General features: G+C 37.0%; 1 protein-coding gene across 5 annotated transcripts in view; it reads left to right on the forward strand.

Annotated features, from left to right (window-relative positions):
• HEATR5B (HEAT repeat containing 5B) overlaps nt 1–24,295 on the forward strand; it is a 66,394-nt gene that overhangs the window by 15,715 nt on the left and 26,384 nt on the right. For all 5 annotated transcript variants that reach the window (XM_082306759.1, XM_082306763.1, XM_082306762.1 and 2 more), the window contains exons 8-23: nt 967–1,216; nt 2,264–2,419; nt 3,840–4,090; nt 4,533–4,644; nt 5,888–6,040; nt 6,334–6,433; nt 7,140–7,249; nt 7,690–7,853; nt 9,899–10,074; nt 11,302–11,407; nt 13,190–13,380; nt 14,975–15,134; nt 17,455–17,644; nt 18,832–19,001; nt 21,347–21,491; nt 22,365–22,604. In XM_082306759.1, the coding sequence (XP_082162885.1) occupies nt 967–1,216; nt 2,264–2,419; nt 3,840–4,090; nt 4,533–4,644; nt 5,888–6,040; nt 6,334–6,433; nt 7,140–7,249; nt 7,690–7,853; nt 9,899–10,074; nt 11,302–11,407; nt 13,190–13,380; nt 14,975–15,134; nt 17,455–17,644; nt 18,832–19,001; nt 21,347–21,491; nt 22,365–22,604 (2,674 nt within the window). The remainder of the gene's footprint in view (nt 1–966; nt 1,217–2,263; nt 2,420–3,839; nt 4,091–4,532; nt 4,645–5,887; nt 6,041–6,333; nt 6,434–7,139; nt 7,250–7,689; nt 7,854–9,898; nt 10,075–11,301; nt 11,408–13,189; nt 13,381–14,974; nt 15,135–17,454; nt 17,645–18,831; nt 19,002–21,346; nt 21,492–22,364; nt 22,605–24,295) is intronic.

The following is a 24,295-nucleotide window of genomic DNA, read 5'->3' on the forward strand; positions in this document are numbered from 1 at the left end:
TAGGCAAAATACACACTTCTGTTCTTTATTTGTTTATAAGTTAACTTACAAGTCTAGTTTGACTCACCTGTTTTGTGAGATGTACATGCAGTATCATTTGCCTGAGCTACTTTTTTTTATTATTGATGTGTAGTAACAATAGTTTAAAATATGTACTAAGGGAAGCTTACTTGATCAGTGTATATTAGGTGGGATTAACTTGCAAAAATATTTGAAAACTTAGTATGTTAAAGACTTTAGCTCCATATTTAAATTTTATTTCTTTCTAGAAAGGACATGCTGTTGTCCTTTTGTGTGTGCTGACTCTCTTTTCAGCTGCTGGGTAAAGTTTGCAGCGCTGATTTGTTAAACTACATTTCTTTTCTCCATATGTCTGTCTTGAGTAGGTGAAATCTGCTGAATGTGGAAGCTCCACTTGTCTGTTAGAGAAAGGTGGCAGCAGCATCTCTTCAAATTCAGGCATTCTAACTCTGACATATATTTCAATATGCTGCAGTAACTTGCCAGAATCCAGATTTTTTGATCGTAGAATATTTTGTGAAACCCTTTTATTTTTCTCAGCCTTCTTTAGGTGAACATGGTGAAAATGCCTGGTCTTCATTGTGAATTAGAACATGTTCATGTTCCTGCTGTTATTGACATTATGTTCTTAAAATTTTTAAAGAGAGACATGTTTAGAGCAACGGACTGGGTTTTCTTGCTGTCATCCAAAGACTATTTTGCGCTTCACAGTATATGTAGCAGCATAGGAGCTACTCTTGGCACTGGAAACAGTGTAGGTTCAAAGACAAAGACCTGGCTGATGGATTGATTCATCTTGCTTAGCATCATTAGGGTTGCTTATTACTAACTGATATTGCTACTGTACTGCATTATGCATGAGTATAACTGTAGTCTTTAGTCATTAGTGACTGAATATAGTCTTTTGTTTCTAATTGGCTCTGTATGTAACTTCTGAATTTGCAGGCCTACGTTGTCTTTGTTACAACATTAGGAGGTCAGTGGCTAGAGCGCAGCTTTGCTACGTTTTTGTCACACGTACTTGATCTAGTCTCCCATCCTCGTGCAACTCAGACCCATGTGGAGGCAGTTTACTCTCGAAGATGCGTGTCCTTCATCCTGAGAGCAACTGTGGGCAGCTTACTTGGGGAGAAAGCACAAATTGCAGCTGCCAAAGATATATGTCAAGCCATTGGTAAACAAATGAAGGCAGTGGGTAAGAACCATTTTTTTTTTATTTGAGACCAGTTGGAAGTAACTGTCATTATACTGGGTCAGCCGTTTTTCAGCTTTCTTCTACTGTGAGGGGTAATTTTGTTATTATGATAAAAGATAATTCAGCTGCTTTCTGTTTGAAATACAATATCCAAAGTATAAGTTCTACATGGAAAGTGATTGTGTTAAACTGGCTTGTTATCCTGTGATGGCTTTTGATGTTGCGTTTGCTTAGAATGGAAGTGGGGAAGAAAGTGTGTATTTGCAATCTACCTTGGGATAGGTTGTATTGAAAGTTGCACAGAATTCTTTACTACCAGTGGTGAAGATCCTGTAGGTCAGGATCTTTTAGGTCCTTGTGTATCCCCCACTAATATCCATATTGATACCCAATTGGATTTTACAGATGTCAAATAAAGATGTAATCTGAAGACTGGAATTAGAGAAAATAAATGTGGCCCCTTTGCAGAACTTGGCAGAATATGTAATCACCAGCAGGACTGACAAAACTGTGTTGGCATTTGTTTCTTATGAAATGAGATAATTCAAGCTGGAGATTGAGAAAGTAAACTGGAATTGCACAACAATGCATTTACCAAACATTTGTTTCTTCTCCTTTTCTGCTGCCATCTAATTTGAATTTAAAATAATGCTTAACGTACGGAAATGGAATTGGTTTTTAAACTTTTGCAGGTTCTTCTCGTAACTATTTTTTGATGTGGTTAGGTATGTTTTGAGAGGGTAGGTATGGAACATTAAAAGGGTTCTGATTACAGTAATTAATCCTACCTCTTAGTGCACTGCCATCCATAGTAACTGCTGGGCATCTGTTTTTCATAGTCTTTGGATGATTGTGTTTGGCTGATAGCTGTAAAACTATTTCTCTTCAGAATGTGTTTGCTTTGTGAGTTCACACTATGGCCAAACTTGTGGTTTTGTTTTAATATAAGGCTGGTGTCAGAACTAAACTGTCCCTTTCTCTCCTGTATATGTTCCGGTGTGATTCAAATGGTAGTTAAGCAACATACTTTTGTTTTCTTTTCTGCAGAAGCAGTAGTGAACGATGCTAACAGTGAAAACAAATCAGGAGCTGCTGATGTAGCTGCAAGCCAGCATGTAATGGTGTGTGCCCTCCAGGAACTGGGTAGTCTGGTTCAGAGTCTGAATGCCACTGCATCTCCTCTTATTCAAGAACCCTCTATTGGTATGCAAATAAATTTAAATAGATTAAATGAGACATTTGAGCAATGAATATGAATTGTCATTGAATCTAGTTAAATAATCAATTAATATGTAAGAAATAAATGGATGAAACTGGCACTCCCTGTAGTACTCCAGGTAGCTATGTTTGTCCAGCTCATTGTGTTTAGTACACTAACTTTAGTTCAAGTTTGACAAAGTATTAAGCAACTATTTTGATTGAAGTCTGCCTGAAGCTCTTTTTAAGGGTGAGTTAATTTGTAAAGTTGTGATTTTTAGCACTGATTGGGTTCCGATAATGGTTTTATAGGAAATACATTTTTTTCTATATAAGATCTGAAATACTTGCTCCTGGAAAGCTGTGTTGCCTTCAGATATCAAATTTCTGTGGGGAGGCTAAAAGTATTTTGTCGAAATGAAGCTGTGGATAGTCCCATTTTAAAAAGCTAGTTATTTGGCTTAAGTTGACTAGGGTTTGTGTGGGATTTTCTTCTTGTTTGTTTTAACAGCTGAATCCACATTTATATGGTAGTGTTGCAGTTTTAAGTTTTTTCAGTTTATGGATGCCTGTGTTTTTTCCAATGGAAGTGCAAGCTCCTTTAGACATTTCCTTATGTAGATTGTTGTCTTGATGCATATGACATTCTTATACTGATTTTGCTCCAACTATGTCGTGGGGAAGATTGTGCTCATATTTATTCCTTTTGGCTGTTGTGCCCCATTAAAAATGGAGGGGACTGTGTCTCAGTGTTATTTCTGCTAGCTATTATGAAGTAAGCAGGTAGAAGTTGTTCACTAGCTACAGAGAAAGCAAGAGATAAGGCAGCAGTAGGGGCTTTGAAGTAGGAGTTTGCAAAGTTAGAGGTTTGGACTAAGGAAGGTGTTGTTGTGGAGGCAGATTGGACTGAAGAGCTCACAGTTAGAAAGCGGGATTAGCTAGACATGGAGGTTCGGAAAGTGTAGAAGGATGGTGCAGGGGAGACAGCACTGTGTCAAAAGCAGAGTGCAGTGGTCAGTGACATCTATAGCACGTGCTTGTCTACAATGTGAAGCAAAACCAAAGATCAGTCTTACTGTTGCTGTGTTATTGACAATCTGTGTAAAAGATGGGCAGATTGTAGGAATCATCTCATCTGGTGCCTGTGCCCTTATGTAGAGTTACTGCCTCTTTTCAGTAGTTCAAGTAGTAGAAGTCAGTGCTCTGGCAGCTCCAACTTTGCTGGTAAAACCTGATGCGGAGCAGCATAATGCTAATAACACTTCTGTCTTTCCTTGAAGAAAAAGGCAAAGTCATAAAATTAAAGTACTTTAATTCTGATTTTCTTAACTTTAATGTTACCTGTCTAGTTTTGATTCAGTTAACTTATCTACGTATATTAAAAAGCACATCATAACTTTAAGACTGTTAACTCTCTTTTCTGTAGGTCTGTTGGAGACAGTAACTTCAGTTCTTCTTCATCCCAGCATGGCTGCTCGACTCGCTGCCGCATGGTGCTTGCGGTGTGTAGCTGTAGCATTGCCTTTTCAGTTGACTCCATTTTTAGATAGATGTGCAGAAAGACTCAACAATCTGAAGACCTCTCCTGAAGCTGTTAGTGGCTACAGTTTTGCAATGGCTGCTTTGTTAGGTGGTGTGCATCAGTGTCCTTTAGGTATTCCTCATGCCAAAGGAAAGGTGAGATAATGAGTGTTTCATCTGTGAGTGTACTAAAAGATACCTTTTTTTATCTAGAAGTAATAGCTTTGAAAAATGTGTGACGTGGTAATGAGTTAAAGCATTGCTAAAATTGAACTTGTGCCTAGCAAGAGAGCAGTGGCTAGAGCATGTGTTTGTAGTATTTCAGTTGCAATATTTACCAGCTTTTTTCCCCTCTCTCTTTGAAATTTGCATTCTTGTTTGGCATATTAATGAATAATTGCTGAAGAGAATATTGCTGCCATATGCAAAACACTAATCATCTGCATGAAATGTAATCTGCATTTGTTCTTTATGGAAGGTCAATTTAAATTACTTGAAAACATCTTTGTATAGAGTCTGTAAGGGTGGATGTGTAGCAGTAGCTTGCAGTGGCTTAATTTATATTTTTAAAATCCATTGGTTTTTGTCATTGGCGCAGATGGTGGTCAGTATTGCTGAGGATCTGTTACGAACTGCTGCACAAAACAGCAGACTCTCCTTGCAGCGCACTCAAGCTGGATGGCTTTTACTTGGAGCACTTATGACTTTAGGTTTGTAAAAGCGGTTGCTTTTTGTTTTATTTTAATGCTTGCCCAACATTTCTGATTATGCACTGTGGCAAATGGTTTCTACATATAATCAGTCCAGTATCTAGCACAAGAGTATTTATACCAAGGGAAACAGAGTGTCAGTGCATTTATTTCAGCAGTGTTGTTTATGCTGGGGCGAAGTGCAATATTAATGTTTATGGAAGCTGAAGGATAGTAGAAGGTGTGGTACCTAAAAAAAAAGTTCTGCTCTGTTTTTAGAAACCCAGCCTTTAGTCATTCTAATGAAAAGGGCAAAATTGTCCATAGTCTTCCTTCCTTAATACTGTGGTGTAGAAGAAATGGACTGTAAATAAAACGTAATGAGCATTCTAACAAGTTGCATGTGTGCTTCTGGATAGGCAACAGTACTGATTAGAAGTGTTATCAGTTTAAAAGCCATTCAGTTGTCTTTTAAAAAGCCAGCCTCATGTTCATATCTGCCATCACAGAAATATCAGAAGCTATATTTTTGAGAGGTTATAAGTATACTCTTGAATTTTGCAGCAATAGTGGGGTTTTTTTGGTTTAGTTTTTTTTTTATACTGGAATATGTGATAAAGTTCTGATGAATTCTGCAGTACTTTGATCTCTCAGCAAATACCATTTTGTGTTTCATCTTGCTTCTCTAAATTGTCTCTTTTTTTTGCCAGCTTATTGTCATGTTTTTCTAACAGTGTAGCCCTATTTTGGTTGCCCTTCTCCAATATATTTTTAATGCGCTTGCACTGGATCTTCTGGAGCTTTTTCAGAAGTTTTCTTTAAACTTGACTGTTAAACTAGTTACATAATCAGTAACTGTCAGTTATTTTTCTACTCATTTTATGAACAAGTTAGGGTAGGCTAAAGAGCTCGCCTTCAAAATAGTAAATAATAAAATAGTAAATAAAAAAATCATAAGTCATAATAAAAAGATAGTAAAAAGACAGTTGGCAGTGCTTATGTATTACATGACAAGGTATAGAATTGCCTATTTCCTATTTTCAGTACTGATATCAACAAACAGGCTTACCTATACTATTTATTTGTCACACTTTGAACCTAGAAATGGGAATTTCCTTTGTTTTTTGTTGTTCAAGTAGGGAGAAAAGGAAGAGAAGTGAAATAAGAGAAAAATAGCTTAAAGAGCAAAAGCCTTCATGGCAGATTTTTCACACTTGGTTAGATACAGGTTTTTATTATACTGTCACTTTATTTTTTCGCATAGGTCCTTCTGTTGTTCGGTATCACCTGCCTAAGATGTTGTTGCTCTGGCGAAACGTGTTTCCACGTTCTCTGAAGGAGTTGGAAGCAGAGAAGGCGAGAGGAGATTCTTTTACCTGGCAGGTAACGCTGGAAGGCCGCGCTGGAGCTCTGTGCGGTAAGAATTTCAAACTTCGAGATTACAAGTGCACAGTAAACCAAAACATGATCCCAAGTATTATAGAGAGAACTCTCGTAACTTCCCTGCTTTCTTTGAAAATGAGTAAGATGTGTCAGATTTTTCATCAGTGTGACCTCATTTTGGCATATAGTTTTATGAACATGTCACACAGTCTTTGATAAACATTTTTAATTGCTGCTTTTTTGATATTCTCTTAGGATTTGTATCTTGCTCATGCTTTATATTTGTTTGTTTCAGTAAAATTTTAATTTAAACTACTTTGTTATTAGCTATGAGAAGTTTTGTTGCTCACTGTCCTGAGCTCCTTACTGAGGATGTGATCAGGAAATTGATGACACCCATAGAATGTGCCATGACAATGATGTCTCAGTAAGTAGGCAGTTTTTGCTCTTTGTTCACTTTTGTCTTTTCCCAGACCTGAGATGCTCAAACTAATTTGTTTTAATACTTATTATGACCTAGTACTGCACTGTTGCTTCTCATCCATGTTGAAAAAAACTTTTATGAGCATTGTGTTTATGGTTGTTAGCTTTGTAAAAGTATATTATTGCATAGCCTGTGCGGAAGGGCCTACCGTGGTAACTTTTGTTAACTGTGTTTTGGATTTCCAGTTCAGTGAGCTTTTGAATTCATGGTTTCCTTATCTTTGTGCCAGAAATGAGAAAACTAAGATACTGGTATACTAGATGCTAATCAATAAACTCTCCTCTTATGAAATGTAGTAATGAAAAGACTTTAAGCGTTTTACAGAATAAAAGAAAAAACATACTTTTTGGGTTGGGTTTTGTGGTTTCGTCTGTGTGTCCTGCCCCTGCCCTGAGTAAAATAGGAGTTTCTTCTGAGGAGGTACATGTCTCTGATGTACAGCAATGTGTGTTTTTAAAAAAAAAAAATTTGCTCCGTACAATTACCTCTGAAACTATACTGATAATTGAGTAATATTGCTCAGAGTAGTTCTCTGAACACCGTTTTCTTGTCTTGGGTAGAGACATATCTTGTGAAAAGAAATCTGAAAATACTCTTTTCAGTAACTGTAATATTTCTGGGTGTCTCTTTCTCTCTTTTGATCCTATAGCATTCCATCAGTAATTAAAGCCCATGGAGCTCATCTCAAAGCTAGTGCAGCTATGGTCCGTTTAAGACTTTATGATATATTGGCTTTATTACCTCCGAAGACATATGAAGGTACATGAATTTTTAACAATTTTTATTAAAGTAAAAATTCTGCTTACTCCTTTTGATGTATTTTTGGTGCTTGCTTTTGAAGCAGGTATAAGATTCAAAATAGAATATTAGGAATCTCCAAGAGTCTTGTACTATATTTCTCATATTCCTTATCTTCTGTATGTCATCTTGCCAGTATAACTACAGAGTATGAATTTTGCAAAATATTAGAGTAACACTTGGAGTATAGACCATTATATAGACCATTGATTTGGGAATTGGGAGCCCAGGGTTGTCTTTGAAGCCTTGCTCTCAACTCTAGTCTTGTCAGCTTTACTTCTCTGTTCGCTACCTGTAAAATTGAGGTAATGGTATGTGGTTTGATTTGTAACTTCTGATCACTAGCTGAAATGCTTTGAATACGAAGCAGCAATGATTCTTTTTAATGTTTGTCCTTTTAGGATCATTTAATGCACTTCTTCGAGAGCTGGTAGCAGAATTTACTTTGACAGACAACTCTGCTAATACCACCACATCACTCCTAAGGTCTCTTTGTCATTATGATGATAGTGTTCTTCTTGGTTCTTGGCTGCAGGAAACAGATCATAAGTCAATTGAAGACCAGGTAATAAAAAATGTCAAGAATAATGAATTACCTGCACTATTTGTCTGTGTGTGTGGGGAAGCCTTCTAAAACTGAAGTTTCATGCCTTGTTTTTAGTCTTACTTCAGAGGCTTGTTAGATGTAAGTCCTTCCATTTACAGTGTACCGTTTTGATTTTAAAAACTGCCTACAGATGGGTTATAAATTGCATAATGCTACTCATACGGTTGTGCTTAGTGAACTAACCTAATGTCTTTAAAACAAAACAACGCTCCCCGTCCTCCCGATCTTCCCAGTCTAGCAATTGTTCTCTTATATTTTTTTTGAACCAGGAGAAATGTAAGTTCCACTTAACATATTTTATAATGAAACTGCTGCCAAAATGGTGTTAGAGCAAAACAAGGTTTAACTGGTTTTATAGGTGTAGTATGAAATCTTACATTTAATTTGGAAGTGTTGACACAATTTTGTTGGCATTATAAGGAATTTGCTGCACTTCTAAAAGAAGTGAGTCTTTGAAACATAGGAATTTAAAATTCTAAAAAAGGAAGCAAGTATTGCTATGGGGGTCTCTCTTAATAAAATTTTTCAGATCAACTGGTAATGTTGATCCAGTTATCATTTTTGATATGGCCGTTGGAGAAGGAATGTAGCATAGGGAACAATTTGTTAATGTTAAATAGTTCAGGAAGCTATCTGGTAATAGCCGCCTCTTTGCTTTCCTAACTTGTGATGACTAGGAAGAGGCTGGCTGCCTCTTTTCAAGCCTTTTACCCTCATATATTTCAGGATTTAATGACATGGAGGAAAAATGTTTGCCCATCTGGGTATACCCACCAACCTATCTCTGTTGTCATAATTCTGCTCTGATTTTTGATTTCTCAGTGAACCTTATTCCCTAGACAACTAACTATTCAGAGCATTTGCTGAACTGTGCCATCATAAACTGTGCAACTCAACTTCTCAGAAATTTCTTGGCGTAAGAAGCAGGGGGGAACTGAAAACACCTCTTCTTGCACAGCCTGTCTAATAATGGCAAGGTTTCTCAGAAGGCAGCTGTCTTGATTGAGCAGATCCAAAAGCCAAGACTGATACCAAGTGTGAGAAACCAAGGGGAAACTTCCTGAGAAAAGATCAGCATGTCAAAGCGAAAAAAGGGTTTTATAAACTTCCCTTGTTTGTTGTGGTGGACATAGTAGACTTCCAGTGCAGTCTTCAATCCACAGAGCTTTCTGGGATGCTCCTTCCTGCCATGCCTCCTTTTTTTTTTTTTTTTTTTTTTTTCTTCCCCCTACCTTTAACGTGTAGAACAGTGCCACTGTTGGTAACTGAAGCCCTGTAGTGCATCACAGGATTCTCTTGTGCCCAGTCATGTTTTGTTTTTTAGAGATACAGAAGTCTCAACAAATGTTTGCTCTGTTTTCTGACCTTTTAAGAAGAATACAGAGCTACTAGATTCTAATTTTGTTTCATGATTAAATAATTAACAAGTTATAAAAACAATTTTTTCTTTAGAGAAAATAGATGATTGTTTAATTGTGTTTCCTGAAAGAGTGATGGTTAGGAAGTATTTTCATGATGATAGGAATGTTAGTAATTTTAGTATTGTTTCTAAATCTTTCTGTGTTAGGGAATCATTTCAGCCAAAACACTATCATTCAATATACTGTATTGTAACTCAATGCTCAAACAGAGAGTGAATGAATAATGTTGTGGTTTTGTTGCTGGTTTTTTTTTTTTTTTTTTGAAATGTCACTTTGTAGTCAGTGATTCAGAAGCTACTATTGGTACCAGAATTAATCTGCTTTTCTCTAATTTCTGTCTTTTACTACCAGAAGTGATAGTTTGTGCATTTATCCAGCTGTTAACTGCTTTGACCTTCTGGGATTTAGCTGGCTCTGTAAATGCTAGTGTCTGTATGCGTGGGGACACTGCAGTTGCATTCGGGTGTTTGTAAGCTATTTTGTTGTTCTAAGCTACTGCATACGTGTTTTGGTTATTTCTAGTTTCAAATTTTCTGTGTGAAGATGTATTTAGAGGTATTCATATTATGTGGCATTTTGCAGCTTCAGCCAAACAGTGCGTCTGGAAGTGGTGCTTTGGAACATGATCCATCTTCTATTTATCTGCGCATCCCTGCTGGTGAAGCTGTACCTGGTCCCCTTCCTTTAGGAGTATCTGTCATCGATGCATCTGTGGCTCTCTTTGGTGTGGTTTTTCCTCATGTCTCTTACAAACATAGGTCAGTTTACATCAGTGTTCAATTTCAGAATCGAATGCCTTGTTCTCTGGATAGTATTAAGTTTTGATTTTTTTTTTTCCTTGAAATAAGAATCTACTTTGATATCAACTGTCTTTAAATTCCGAGTTCAGTATTTGGTGTTCATTGTGTCATAGGATTCCAGAATGTGTCTACGCAGTTCAGAAATAAGGTGATTTCCTGAGTTTTATCAGTTTTGAAGATTAAGGTTCAGAGGTGGAGACTAGATTATTCTCTCCCTTTACTGCATTTAACAGTAGTAATTTCCTGCAAAAATATCCATTGCAATTAACTTCAAATCAACCTTGACAACATAGCAGTGGCATCCATTGAATTTCATTTGGCTTCCACGAGTAAGACCATTTGGTATATACTCGGCAAATGATTTTATGCGTGATGAAAAAGATGGAATGGAATTCAGCGTATTTTCCTTTGTGTTCCACATTACCTTTGCAGAGTTATGAGTTGTCAGGACTACTTTTGTCATTCAGTTTAGCTAATTCGTCACTGAGCGCAGAGTGAAAGCTGCTCTAAGATGTATTTCAAAGTAAAATTATCCTTCAGTGCAATCCTGATGGGAACAGTTTTTTCTTAGCAGTCAATCTCATTTTGCAGTAAGCGCAGGACAGACTTGAGGCCAGCTTGCAGTAATTCAGCTTGATCTATATCTGTTGGTAGCTATGGAAATACTTGGCTGGGGAACTGCCGAGTAGTTAAGAATGCAGATTATTCATTATATTCCTGTTCTTGGTATATTCTAGGGAGCACTCCTCCTCCCAGTAACAGTTTTTGACATGGTTAAATGGGGAGAAAATGGAGGTTAAATGGGGAAAACAATAGGAACAATGATAGGAATATGGAGGGTAACACTATTTTGAATGGTAGTGGAGAAGCAGCATTTTTCCACTTTTGTCGTCATAGCTTTCTAGTTATACAGCCAAATGTATCTGAAGATTCACTTCCTCTTGGTGGTGTTTTCTTCAAAAGGAATAGTAAACATTTGTGGATGAGCTAAAAGAACCAGCAAAGGGACGTTCAGAATAACTCTACCATTTCTACTTAAAGTGAATACCTTCTGCAGCCCCTGAAGCATAAATTCTGTGACTGAACTTAAAAAGCCGTTTTGTTGTGTGCGTTTTTTAACCAGCTGTGTTTCGGTTTGTATTTTGAAAGAATATCACTTAAAGTATGTTCTTTCCTTTGTTTTAGATTACAGATGTTGGATCACTTTGCTGAATGTGTCAAGCAGGCTAAAGGTGTTCGCCAGCAAGCTGTGCAGCTTAATATCTTTACTGCTGTTCTTAGTGCCTTGAAGGTAAAACTTGTAAACTTGTAATGGATGCCAAAGTTCAGCAGTTTGATTCATGGATTTGTATTTGATACAAAAGGCTGTTAGAAGAACATTACTAAAGTTACCACTTAAACATTCAAAGTTTGAAAACACCAAAATTGATATTTTTTCAGATATTAGTGTGAGCTCTTGTCTGCATGTATCAGTACAGAGACCAGATGAGGCTCATGTAGTCAGCATTCTGTAGTATTCAGACTGTTTTTTTTCTTTTTCAATCCTGTAGTTTTATTTGCACTGTACTCATGGATTTAAGTACTTTGTCATATATACTCAAAAAAACCCCTCATGTCATAGAGTGTTGTGTAGATGAGACTCATGGAAATAAAAACAAAAATAGATTTGGGTTTCCATTTTGGATGTCTTAATTTTTTCTTCTTAAGACTCCCTAATATTGCACGGAATTCTAGATGCTTATGTTCAGGCGCACTGACTTCAGTTAAAACTCTGTGTTCTCTATCTACACTTGGAAATCCAACCTTATGCTATCAAGTCAGGAAGCTAGACGGCAGGTCACAAATAACATTCCTGAGAAATACTTGGTTTCAGTGACTTGCATTGCCTCAAGGCTTTGTGTAACAGTGTCTTAGAGTGTAGGATTTTCTTTCTACTAGCCAAATTTCTTAAGGCATTTCTAGTTTTTTCCTGATGCTGTTTTATATAGTTTCCAATTCATGAGTCTGTTGGACAACATCTGTCATCATCATCCTTGTTGATCTTCAGAGCAACTGTCCTGTGCACTGAGGAAGCTACCCTCATAGAAGTGCCAACCTGTAACTGAAGATTGGATGAGTTTCTTCATGTCTGACTTTTGCCATACAAAAAGTGGCTGCCTAGCTTAAGCTAATTGTTGCTGGGGCTCCATGTCCTTGGTTGATGGGCAAAATACATTGGCAAAACAGCACCTCTCTTCCTTGCTTTGTTCTTAGAAATGTGAACCATGTTGCTACAAGATGAAAAGTAGTTTCTGAGACAGATGCCTGGAATTTCCCATGCCGTGCCAAATGGCCAAAGAATTGTCAAAATTGAGCTGAAATGAGGATTTCAGAACAGAAAATGAGAATTTGTTATAGAGCCATGAGCAACTTCCTCTGTAATACATGCAGTGTTTGTACTTCCCATGTGTTTAATTATTTTTCCCAAAGTAAAAGACTTTCTTAAAGTTGTAGTGAAAGGTGATGTACTATTAATGAAATACGGGAACCAAAGAAGCTGCAGAAGCAGTGTTTAGTGTTACTGTTCTGTGGAATGTTCATATAACAGGCTGTATAAATGTTTGCAAAGATGTGATTATTAAGAAAAAATATTTTCATGTACCTAAAATGTCTTCGATTTAGGTGATTCTTGCAGAAACATAACTGAGCTGTGGTTTTCCTGTCTGACAGAAAGAGATGTTACAGTTAGATTTTAAAGCTTCTCTTTTTTCTGGGGTATCCTGTGTAAAGCTAGCTCAGATTCAGTAGCACTAGGGTGCATGTAGCACTGTAACGTTTTTGATAAAAAAGACTGGTGCAACAGGTCTTCCTGTATGTGAAATAGGTAGAGTGTTGGCAAACATAAGACTATGTTGTTGATTTTGAGTTTTAAATATTTTCAACCGGTATATTTTAGGATAAATGACCACAAATTTAAACAAAAGTAGAACTGCATCGTTTTTAATTGAAGATCTCCAATATAGTAAAATTGCTCTTATATCTTCCCTTTCTCCCCTGCTTTGGAATGTTTTTTTCATATTTTTTTTTCATGTAGGGTTTAGCTGAGAATAAAAGCACGTTAGGACCAGAAGAAGTCCGCAAATCTGCTCTGACGCTGGTAATGGGTGCCCTTGACAATCCTAACCCTATTTTGAGATGTGCAGCAGGCGAAGCTCTTGGCAGAATGGCTCAAGTGGTTGGAGAAGCCTCTTTCATTGCTAGAATGGCTCAGTACAGTTTTGATAAGTAAGTTCGTTTTGATTCAGAAAAGGAAATAAAAATACAATTTAACATAGTTTGGAAGATTCCTCTACTAAATGCCATATTGATTATTCTCTTCTCATCATGCTTGATTGCTATGATGATGTAGATCTAACAAACCTTCAGACAGAGTCGTCTCTTTTTGATTTATTTCATGAGATTCTTCCAGGAATAAAAGCTGACTTGTTAAACTACTTGGAATGTGAAATGATATCAATGAATAGTTTTTGATGAGTTACTTGAAGGTGACTAAACTGCTTCAGATAGATAAACGCAGCTTACACTAAGTATGTCTGTAATATGAATTGTGTGATAGTGCTTCTGTTTCATCAAAACATCCTCTTTACATATTGATTTAACTTATGTACTGCCCCATAATTTTTTTCCATCCAGACATCTTTCTAAATACCTGAGATTCACAACAGAATATGGAAAAAAATTCACAACATGTTTCCCAATCTTTGGCTTAAATTTGAGACATTAGTCTATCTGTGAATCAGAATGCACCTGTCTCAGGGCCGCAGCCCATGTTTTTGGCTGGCCAGGCTGCATGCACATAGCCTCAGTCCACCTCTCCTACCTCTGAGTAATTCAATTTTTCCCATCATTTCATCGTGTAATAAAGTACATAATCTTTACTGTCGTTCCTTGAATTTCTATTACTAGGATTATTTCCTTTGTTTCTTATGTAGGGTTCAAGTTGTTCATGGTTGCCAGTCTGTTGACACTGTCAAGTAATTTTTTTTATATTTGAGATTTGCATTTACTTTGTTGTTCGCTGATGGCTAAGAGCATGTTTGCCTCTCATATACAGACAACCAGGGAAAAAAAAAAAAAATCTTTCTTTGTTCTAATTAGGATATCCTTCTTTTCTCTCTCTTCCCCACCCCCCAAAAAGGTTTTAATTAAAAAGTTATGCATGTGATGTGCATTCAGAAGCAGAAGTATTGTGGAAAATACTCAACAAGTCGCTGCTTCATACAACTAGGTCATTCAGAATGCTATTCGTTTTGTTTTAGTTTCATTAATAAAACAGTATTTAAAAAAAAAGAACTTTATTGGAAAAGACATAGAACTCAGCTGTGGAAGAAAACAGCTGTATTAAAAAGTTATTCAGTTGACTTTGCAGTGGAAGACGTAGCTGTGGATTTCTTTGTCATTTCTCAGTATGTGTTGTCATTTTTCCATTCTTGATTCCTTTTCACTGCAGTGGTCTAGCAATGACTTTTCTGATTATTAAATTAGTCTGCTGTGAAACATTGGTAAACGCGAGATGCTTTTCCTATATTCTTTGACTTCCAAAACTCATCTTCATCTAAAATATCAAGTTCTGACCAGGAAGAAAGAAAATAAATAGTAAAACATCTTTTTTGTTTGTTTGTTTGCCTTATATGTAATCTGCTTTAATAGCAATATAGATTAAGTACATTGATTTTGCTTTTGTTGTTAAGGCTTCTCAAGATCTTGTAAGGTGTCCTGCAAAATTCTATTAGTTGTTTGCACTGTTATGGTACTTGAAGGGTTCTTTGTAACAAACTTAGTGAATTACATGATTTCCTTTTATTTAAATGATTGATAGGTTAAAATCTGCTCGAGATGTTGTATCAAGAACGGGCCATTCTTTGGCTCTGGGCTGTCTCCATCGGTATGTTGGTGGAATAGGTTCTGGACAGCATCTGAAAACTAGCGTCAGTATTCTGCTGGCTTTAGCACAAGATGGAACCTCTCCTGAAGTCCAGGTAAAAAACACAATCATCACAAAACTACTTTAAAATGTTCAGGATTAAAATTAAAAATTAAATTACCTGTTCAGATGTTTTTTCATAGGGATTGTCACATGTAAACCATATCACATGGATGTAGCATGTGCCAGGGAGTGTGAAGAAAGCGGAATTTTCCTTATAAACTCTTACAGTACAGAATCCCAAATATGCACTGCAATTAAAATGTAACCTTACTGTTAGTTAGGAAGGCAGTTGCAAGTGGGCATGTTAATTCAGACTGACAAGTGTCTGCTTGTCAGCTGAGCCAGAGTAATTCATTGTGGGCATACTCCTAACTGACTGTAATTGTTAGGCAAAATGTGTTAGTTGTACCTTAGCTGCTTAAGCTAAAGTTATTAAAAGCTGGCTAATGGTTAACATGTGATCAGTTACTGGAGGCTCAGGTGATGAGCAGTTTTCTTTGCCAAGTAATTTCCATATATGTGATACTGTGAACGCAGTATGGCAGTACATCATCTTTTGGGGGTTATATTATGACAACAAAAATCTGTTGCAAGCTAAACTGCATTTAGGAGACAGAAGGGGAGCTAGTAGGAGCCAAGTCCAAGAAAAGGCAAAGGCGGAGAGGGGTTTCTATCCTCTATGGACTATAGACAAGAGGACAACTCGACTGTTAGAAGTTGCTGGTAGAGTAAAAAGGGGGGACAGTAAAAAGGGGACATGCTGCTGAAAGAGCAATGCCTTTTGAGTTGCTGAATATGTTTAAACACTGTGCAGTTCAGAAAGTTTCCTAAGTTGAAAATACTTGAAAATTGGGAGAATATGCTGTCTTTACTCTCCCAGGAGAAATTTGAGGGGGTCAGTGTCTTGGTCTATTTTTACTTCCCCTTAAGCATCTGTTTGTGGCTGCTGCTCTAAAAACAAGAGAGGGCTAGATGGACCAGTACATCTGTCTTTACAGTAAGAAGTTGAATATTAGAGGGAAAAGTGCTGATTTGTTTTTTCCTCCAGCAATGAAATCTATCAAAGCACTAGAATAAAAGAATTACTTCAGAAGGGGGAGGAAAAAAAAAGACCAAAACCTTCTTTGAGTAAAAGCAAGTGTCTGTAATTATGTTTTTTCAAAGATTATGGTGTAATTGCATGATATAACAGGTAACTTTTGGTCATTCTTTTCACAAGTTACTGCAAGGAAACAATTATCTGGAATAGTGACTGACTCTTATGCTTTAGCAGCAGGAAGTTGTGTGCCACCCATGAGCAGGGGCACTTATACCCACAGATTGAGAAGCTGAAGCCCCCAGTAACTATACAGAATCGTACTTCCACCTTCGTTGAAATTGTTAACTTGATAGAACATGTAATAGAGTACCTTCTTATTTCTTTTCCTCAGGGCAGTTAAAAAAACATGAAAATAATCAAGCTTATCACTTGGGAAAACAAGCCTAGTTTTGTTTGGAGATAATGTTTTCAAAATAACAATCTATAAATACAATTTAAAGTCTCTTAAATTGCCTTAGTTGATTTAAGGTAAGATAAAGTTCAGGTTGCATATGTAACTTACTTCATGTATGAGTAAGTAGTTGTGAGCCGTAGAATTGTATACCATTCACGTAAAAACCAAAATGGAAAGGGCTACTGGTTTATGAAAAAAATTTGAAGTATAAAGGGGAAGCCCAGGTGGAACTTGTGTACCTACCTTGTTTTCTGTTGAGAGTATGACACCAGGCCACTGTGAAAAGCTAAGCTTTTAAACCTCAGCTCTCACTAGATCAGTGTGGATACACAGAAACTGTGTGGGCATATGAGTAATGGAAATCTGCAGGAATGAAGGAATAAGCTGTAATGTGCTGCCATGTGGTTAGGACTGTAGAAGTAGTTACGTGATTGCTAGTGCTAATGGGTTTTGGGTTGCATCAGAGAGGATTAAAAAGGAGCAGTTTTAAAGGCAGGTTTTCCAGCTCATTTCTAAGAGTCTAGCTTTGTAACCGTAATAGTCTTTTCAGAGCGATTGCATCATGTATTCAATGGAAGAAAATTCTGAAATAAGATAATTTAGTAGGATATTATGGAAAGAAAGTGAATGCTTTCAGATCTGTCAGGGGAATTTATTTCCTATGAAACGTCAGTGACCAAAAAGACTGTCCCCTCACCCACTAATTAATTAAGCAGGTGATTGCTTGAGATTCTGAAACCTTTGAAACACTTCTGGAGTCAGAGTAGCTAACTAGACATGTTTAAGCAAGGACATACAGAGCTAGGCTCAGTCTGCGTACAAAATTGTTTAAATTCCTTAAAGGTATTACTGAAAAATATTCCTATGTTTTTTTGATAGACCTGGTCTCTCCATTCACTTGCGTTGATAGTAGATTCTAGTGGACCAATGTACCGTGGATATGTGGAGCCAACGCTTTCTCTAGTTCTTACTCTGCTCTTAACAGTTCCACCTTCGCATACGGAAGTACATCAATGCTTAGGTCGATGTCTTGGAGCTATAATAACTACTGTTGGGCCTGAGCTGCAAGGTTAGTGGGAATTTGAAGAGAAAACAAAAAAATCTAACTTGTATAAAGACAATATATCGCAATCTTAAATGGAAGAAAATAAATTTTTGTTTGTTGCAGTTGTGGGTGGGGGGATGTTGACAAATTCAGTCCTTTTGCCATCTGTCTATTTGTGTATAGGTGGGGCAAGAGGCAGGATTTTTCCTCTGCTTTTTCATCATGTGTTGATTTTATTTTTAACTGATGGCAAGAGCTTAAGTTTGACATAACTGATAATATTGTGCACTATAACTCATTTCCACTCATTCTTGATATTCTTAGATCACTGTACCGTACTGTAGAGAATAAGATGTTGTCATGCCAAACACTGTATCTGAAATTCTGTGTCTCGGCAAAAACATGGATTTGTAACTTCGTCTAACTGGGATTTTTAGGAGTGTTTATAAGACGGTCTTTGATGCAGTGCCAGAGAGCCAGCCACTAGTGAAATTTTAACTCTAAATAACTGGACTTAAATTTCTAGTTATGAAAAATTTCTAGATGGTTTGATTGAACTTGTGTATCTACTTGCTGTGTGTTAACCTTTTGATCTGGAGTGTCATTAACTTTTTAAATAACAACTTATGTAGAATGTCTCCTGCAGTTTACATTTTTCTGTAATTCAAGATTTTTTTATAAACCTGATGCAGGTTAATTTTTAAAATACAGAATAGGATTATTTTTCAAATTAAATACTGTTCTTTAGAATGCTTGTCCTATTAGAGCAGTGCAACTCATCTAATGGAGCTAACTAAAATCACCTGCATATGTGTATGCTAGCTTAAGTGTTACCTGATATTTTAGGAGATGGTTCAGTGCATGAAATGTTGCCCATATGTATAAAATGAAAGAGACTTTCAAAATTTAAATTCAGATAATTTTACTGGTTTCATGTCCTGGGAATATATTCTCAAAATATTTCTGACTAAAGATCATTGATCCAAAATTGCACTTGGACAGGACATTGTTTAACTGAGCTAAAAAAGAGATATTGAAACACTCTACAGTGTTTCTTTGTGTAGATACTAATTTGTGGTAGGAATTCAGAAAAGTTGCATGTTAATCTGTGAACTTTGAAGCATTAAAAATTCTTGTTTCTCAAAAGTTTAAAGTCTGCAGTTGTCATACCAAAATTTTGCTGTGTTAAGGATATTGTATTACATCATTAGGTAACGGAGCTACAATTTCAACAATCCGTTCTTCCTGTTTGGTGGGATGTGCAATCACACAAGACCATTCAGACTCACTTGTTCAGGCAGCTGCCATATCCTGCCTTCAGCAGCTTCATATGTTTGCACCACGGCATGTCAACCTGTCCAGTCTGGTTCCCAGTCTTTGTGTGAGTACAAAATGCATCCCTTTTGTTCCTCAAAGTTTTATGTATGTGCTTAGCAGAGGACAGGAGAAGCACTTAGCAAGATGTCAAGGATACCCATATGTAATAAGCAAGCCACATTTGCAAAAACACTGCAGTGCAATAAAAGGATATCTGCCACCAAGCCATTTTAGATCTTTTCAGAATGCTGCCCAAATTGGAAGTCATAGGGTCTGATTCTCTTTCACCCCAGATAGAACAAGATAGCAAGCATTTATATATCATATGACTGAGTAAAAAGGTGCTGAAATGGTCTGTTCCCTTCAACTGGTTGCATGCATAGAGGGAAGTGAGTGAGTTGGGGAAAGGTAGGAGATTTTGGATTTATTTCACCACTGTCAGCATAGTAGATGCTGACATTCAAATTCTTGTGCTGCTGCTGTTAGCATTGCTTTCTCCCTTCATTAGCATTCTGTCAGCAAAACCTGGCTTAAGCCTGGAAGTGAGGCAGAGGCTGGAACCCAAAACATACCAAATACAACTTTAAGAGGAAAGGTGGTGTGTGGGGGTGTACGTTTTGGTGTGGGGCTTTTTTTTTATTATTACTGTTTTTTAAACTATTTTTTAAAGGGTTCAGCAATCTAATACTGAGAAATTTGAAAAGCTTCTCCCTAATGTCTGTTGGATGTTTTGCAAAGTTCTTTGTGTTGTTCTTTGTGGAACTGGTGGAGTTCGATCCTACTTACATCAACATTGGAACTTTTTCTTAGTCTACCATCTAGACTTTCCCTAGTACATCCTCTCATTGTTACGTGCTTCCCTCCCGCAGTCACCGTTGCTTCCTGCCCACACTCTGGAGCACTCCTGGGAGTGCAGTGTGTTCCCAGAACCTGTCACTTGTCCTTTCACAAAATTTTGCATGAAAGAGGTGCAAAGTACCCAAAAGTAGGTAGGCCTTTTTGTATGAATACTATGTACAACATGACAAACAATCCCTATAGCCATTTACTCTGTAAGTACCAGTGGGTAATATTACAGACAATGAAGTTCATACAGGAATGACAGTTTTGAAAACTTTTGCCAGGGTTTTCTTCTGTCTCTTCCCTGTTCCTTTAGGGTCCTCTGCTAATCAAAAGCTATTTACCTTCTCTTTTCTCATATTCCTTCCTTTCAAGTCATACTTAGTTTGGTAAGTTTTCCTCTGAATTGTCTTGTGCATTTCTTTATATTGCAAATACATAGGTAGGCAAGGTCTGCCTTACCTACCCCATTAGCAAACTCTTCATTACTTTCTAACTCACTTTTGAATGGAATTAATGCCAGGTATCAAAATTAAACCACACAGTTCCACAATCTAGTTTCATTTCTTCTTTCTGTGTTGGCTTCATAACCACTAGTTGTTTGTTTTGTAACTTAAAATGGGGAATGCTCTTTCCATTAATTAAATCCCCCAAATGTTCAGTGCTTTAATTCCATTAAAACAACCTCAGTGTGGTATTTAGAGGTTATTTAAAGTCTGCTTGTTTTTTCAGGACTAAAATTTTGTATATTCATATGTGGAATAAAGGTCTACTGTTAAAATGCTTTATAAACTATACAACCCTTTCATTTAGGAAAGCAATTTCCATCCACATAATAACCTAATACTGAGAAAGCAAATGTGTATTCGGTTTATTAAAAACAAATTCCCCGGGGTAAATAAAGAATCAGACTTTCTTAAAGAGCACTCTTCATCCTTTCCCCTGTGGAAAAACATACAGTTCTCTGTGCAGCTACTTCCTCTCAGGAAAATAGGGACCATGCACAATTCTTCTATAAGAAAAATATTTGCTTGTACTTGAGGTGATTCAAAAGGAATTAGCAGCCAGTGTTGGTTAGCAAAGAAATCTGAAGCTGTCTTATTGAGAGGCGCTTATAAAAACTTATGCTATAAATCCTGTTACAAGTTTGAAAGAAAAGGTTTTGTGATAGCTGTGATATGTGGTGCACCCGATGATGGCTTTTTTGTTTAAAAGAATGCGATTTACAGCTATAGCAGAATACGAGGTCGAGTAGTACTGAAGAGTGTAACAGACTGTGGTTTTAGACTAATTATATTCTCCACTGGTACAGTAGTTCCAATATTTAAGCTCTTATCTCTTTAACCAGATAACAACTGTCAGCTCTGTATATGTCAGCTTTATTTTCACATTTGTACACTGTAAAAAGTGCGTACTTCTGAACTCTCAAGGTCTTTTAAAGAGCTTGGTACCCAACAGCTCACACATGGGCATATAATTGAAAAGTAGAATGCTGTTAGTCCTTAGCAGAGCTGATTTATTGATATGGGGGTGCAGCAGTTCACTCACCTGTAATGGTTCTGATTTTAGGTTCATTTGTGCAGCTCCCACTTGCTGCTTCGCCGGGCTGCAGTTGCATGTTTACGACAGCTTGCTCAGAGGGAAGCAGCAGAAGTATGTGAATATGCCATGAGCTTAGCAAAAAATTCTGGAGACAAAGAAAACAGTGGCATCAGTAAGTATTTCTTTCATGTGGCCTTTCTGTAACAGTTGAGTCTGCTTATGTGGGCCTATGTGTGGTTTGTGTTCAGAGAGGGGGGGAAAAAAAAAACCCAACAGCCCCCCCAACAACAAAACAAAAAACTAAACCTATCCCTTCCAGCTGCAGTAACTTCTGGCCATACCCCTGCTTACCTCTTGAATTTCACTTATAATTTAACTTTTTGTAAAGTTCAGACTTAAACTTCTCTGCCCTATTAAGAGTGGCAATCAAATAAGGATCGCAGTATATATACAGTGGAAATGTTTTACAGTTTTCCTGGTATTTTAGGTCTTGCTCTTTTGAAAATTGGCTTAATTAGTATGCTGTTTGATGGAGGTATCCAGTTGTGTTATATTTTGCTAGCAGCATGTCTTGCTAGCCTGTGGACTTTGCTGACTGGTTCAATTCTTATATGTATCATTTTATTCTGAAAGTAGGAAGCTCAACAGTGTTGATCAGCATAGTCTTCATACAGACATCAAATCGTTAGCTTACTCATATTAAATCACACCAGTTAAGTCTGTCTCTGGAAAGATTCTTTAGAGTCCGGTACTACTAGGCATTTTTAAAAATTCATGGCGTATGTACCTTGAAGAGAGAGAGGTTTGGGGGTTTTTTTGGAAGTAGTACTAGGAGGTGTTATTTGCCTTGCAGAAAATAAATTAAATTAATTGCTGTATTAAAAATCATTCTAGTGTTAATTCAGAAGAAATTCAGTAACATTTTGGTGTATCTTTGCCTGAACTATATGCACACAAATGTACAATGTCCAATTCTAGTCTGTTATTCCAAATTTTAAAACTCAGTTACTGATTTTAGAAAAGATTTCTCATTATCATTTTGCAGATATGAATCCTTTTGCACCAGGAGCTGGTTCTCGGCGAGATGCTCATTCCCGGCATCAGGGCGTTAATATAACAGAGACAGGCCTTGAAGGTGTCCTTTTTGGAATGCTGGATCGGGAGACTGATCGGAAGTTGTGCTCAGATATCCACGATACGCTGGGACATATGCTTTCATCGCTGGCAGTAGAAAACCTTTCTCACTGGCTAATGCTTTGTAAGGATGTCCTTGCAGCTTCTAGTGGTAAGTGTTCTATGGTGTTCACATAAACGACAGTATGTCCTTAGTATTAGCATCTTCTGGCAATATTCGTTTGGAGCTTGTCTTTAATCCGAGTTAAGACATAGCTTATATTGTATATAGAACTTTGATTATAGTGCATTAAAACTTGGTGAGAAAAAAGAAATCATCAATGTTATGTTAAGTTTTAAAATATTGCTTTTAAGATTAAAAAGTTAGCTGCCTTAAAGTAGGATTTCCAGCAGAGAAGCAGTGTGATTATTACTCTGACATTTCAGTATCTTAGTGAAAGCAGACGTATTCTTCTTAGCCTTTATTCACTAGGACCATAGAGAAGGAAGAGTGCTGCACACACACTGAGCTTTCTTTTATGAGGTTTTGTGAGTTACTGATGTGATGGTGGGTTACCATGGTGATGAAACTGTTGCTTGTTGTTCAGCTTTGCAGACTTGTTTGCAAAGATCTTATCCTCTGAGACCTTATTCCTGTTTTTCAACTTGTAGGATGGTTGTGACGCAGATTCTGCTCATTTCTCTTGCATTTATACTTGTTTATTGGCATACTGTGAGTTCATCCTGAAGCTCTTTCTAAATGTTGCCAGCTTTGCATTTACTGATGAGTAATGCTACCGATGATTTCTTTATGCAAGGTAGTTACCATATATCTGCCCAGTGAGAAAGACCTCGTTTCCTGAGTTTGAAGTTGGCATGTCCTTTTCTTATTTCATGTGGGATGGGTTTTAAAGTTTTTAACGTGGTTGCCCAGTCTCTTATTTATTTATTAGCAGGTGAAATAATCTCTGAGAGAACCATATTTAAATAAATTTCTCTCAGCTGTACTTTTAATAAGCCAGCAGCTTCATTTTGAACTCCTTTGATCCAACTAACTGGCATGTGAACAAAATCTGGTTTGCTTTTTAAGCAGAGATTTACAAATCAGCCACATAAGGTCCTGGATGCCTTCTCAAAACACTCTTGTGCCTTGGTGTCATCCATGTTTGATTTGCCGTAGCCTCTTTCTCTCTTTATCGAACATCTTGGCTCTTCAGCTGCTTAAATTTCGACATCTAAGAAGCATGCCTTAGTTGGGGTGGGTTACTTGTGCAATAATTTCTTTTCGTTCTCCTCTAATTATTGCCAGAGTAATTTTTGTCAGTATCCTGGCATTTTGCTAATTTAGACCTTGCAATTGAGATTTTATGTTCTCATTTCTGAATAGCAGAAGTGTATATGCATGATTGGTGAGTTGTTTTTTGTCCTGGTTTGGATTTTTTTTTTTTTTTAATGTGATCCCTGAAGTATTTTTATTTTCTGAAACGAGGTCTCTCAGCCACACTTAGAGAAAAGAATTTTTTAATGTTAAGCACATTTGTGAGTGCCATAAACTGCCTACTTGGCTGCGTATCTGTCCCCTGGCATGGAACTTTGTAGTTTTGTTTCAGTTTAACATGCACTCTAGCTTTTACTTGAAACAGGAGCTCAATAGTTCAAAGCCAAGCTGATTCTTTAATTCTGAGCCTGGTAATCTCCTTACCTTGTTTATTGGCAATTTAATAGGTTCATTTTCAAAGGTGAGAAGTTTAGATATAGGATTCAGCCATAGTTGGTATCTGTGGAAAACTAATGTTACAGGAATTTATTTCATATCATTTAAGCCAAATAAAGGGTAATATAGCCCAGATTAGAGGTGAAAAG

This window comes from Platalea leucorodia (assembly GCF_965183815.1).
Source record: "Platalea leucorodia genome assembly, chromosome: 3".
In the NCBI taxonomy this organism is placed as follows: Eukaryota; Metazoa; Chordata; class Aves; order Pelecaniformes; family Threskiornithidae; genus Platalea; species Platalea leucorodia.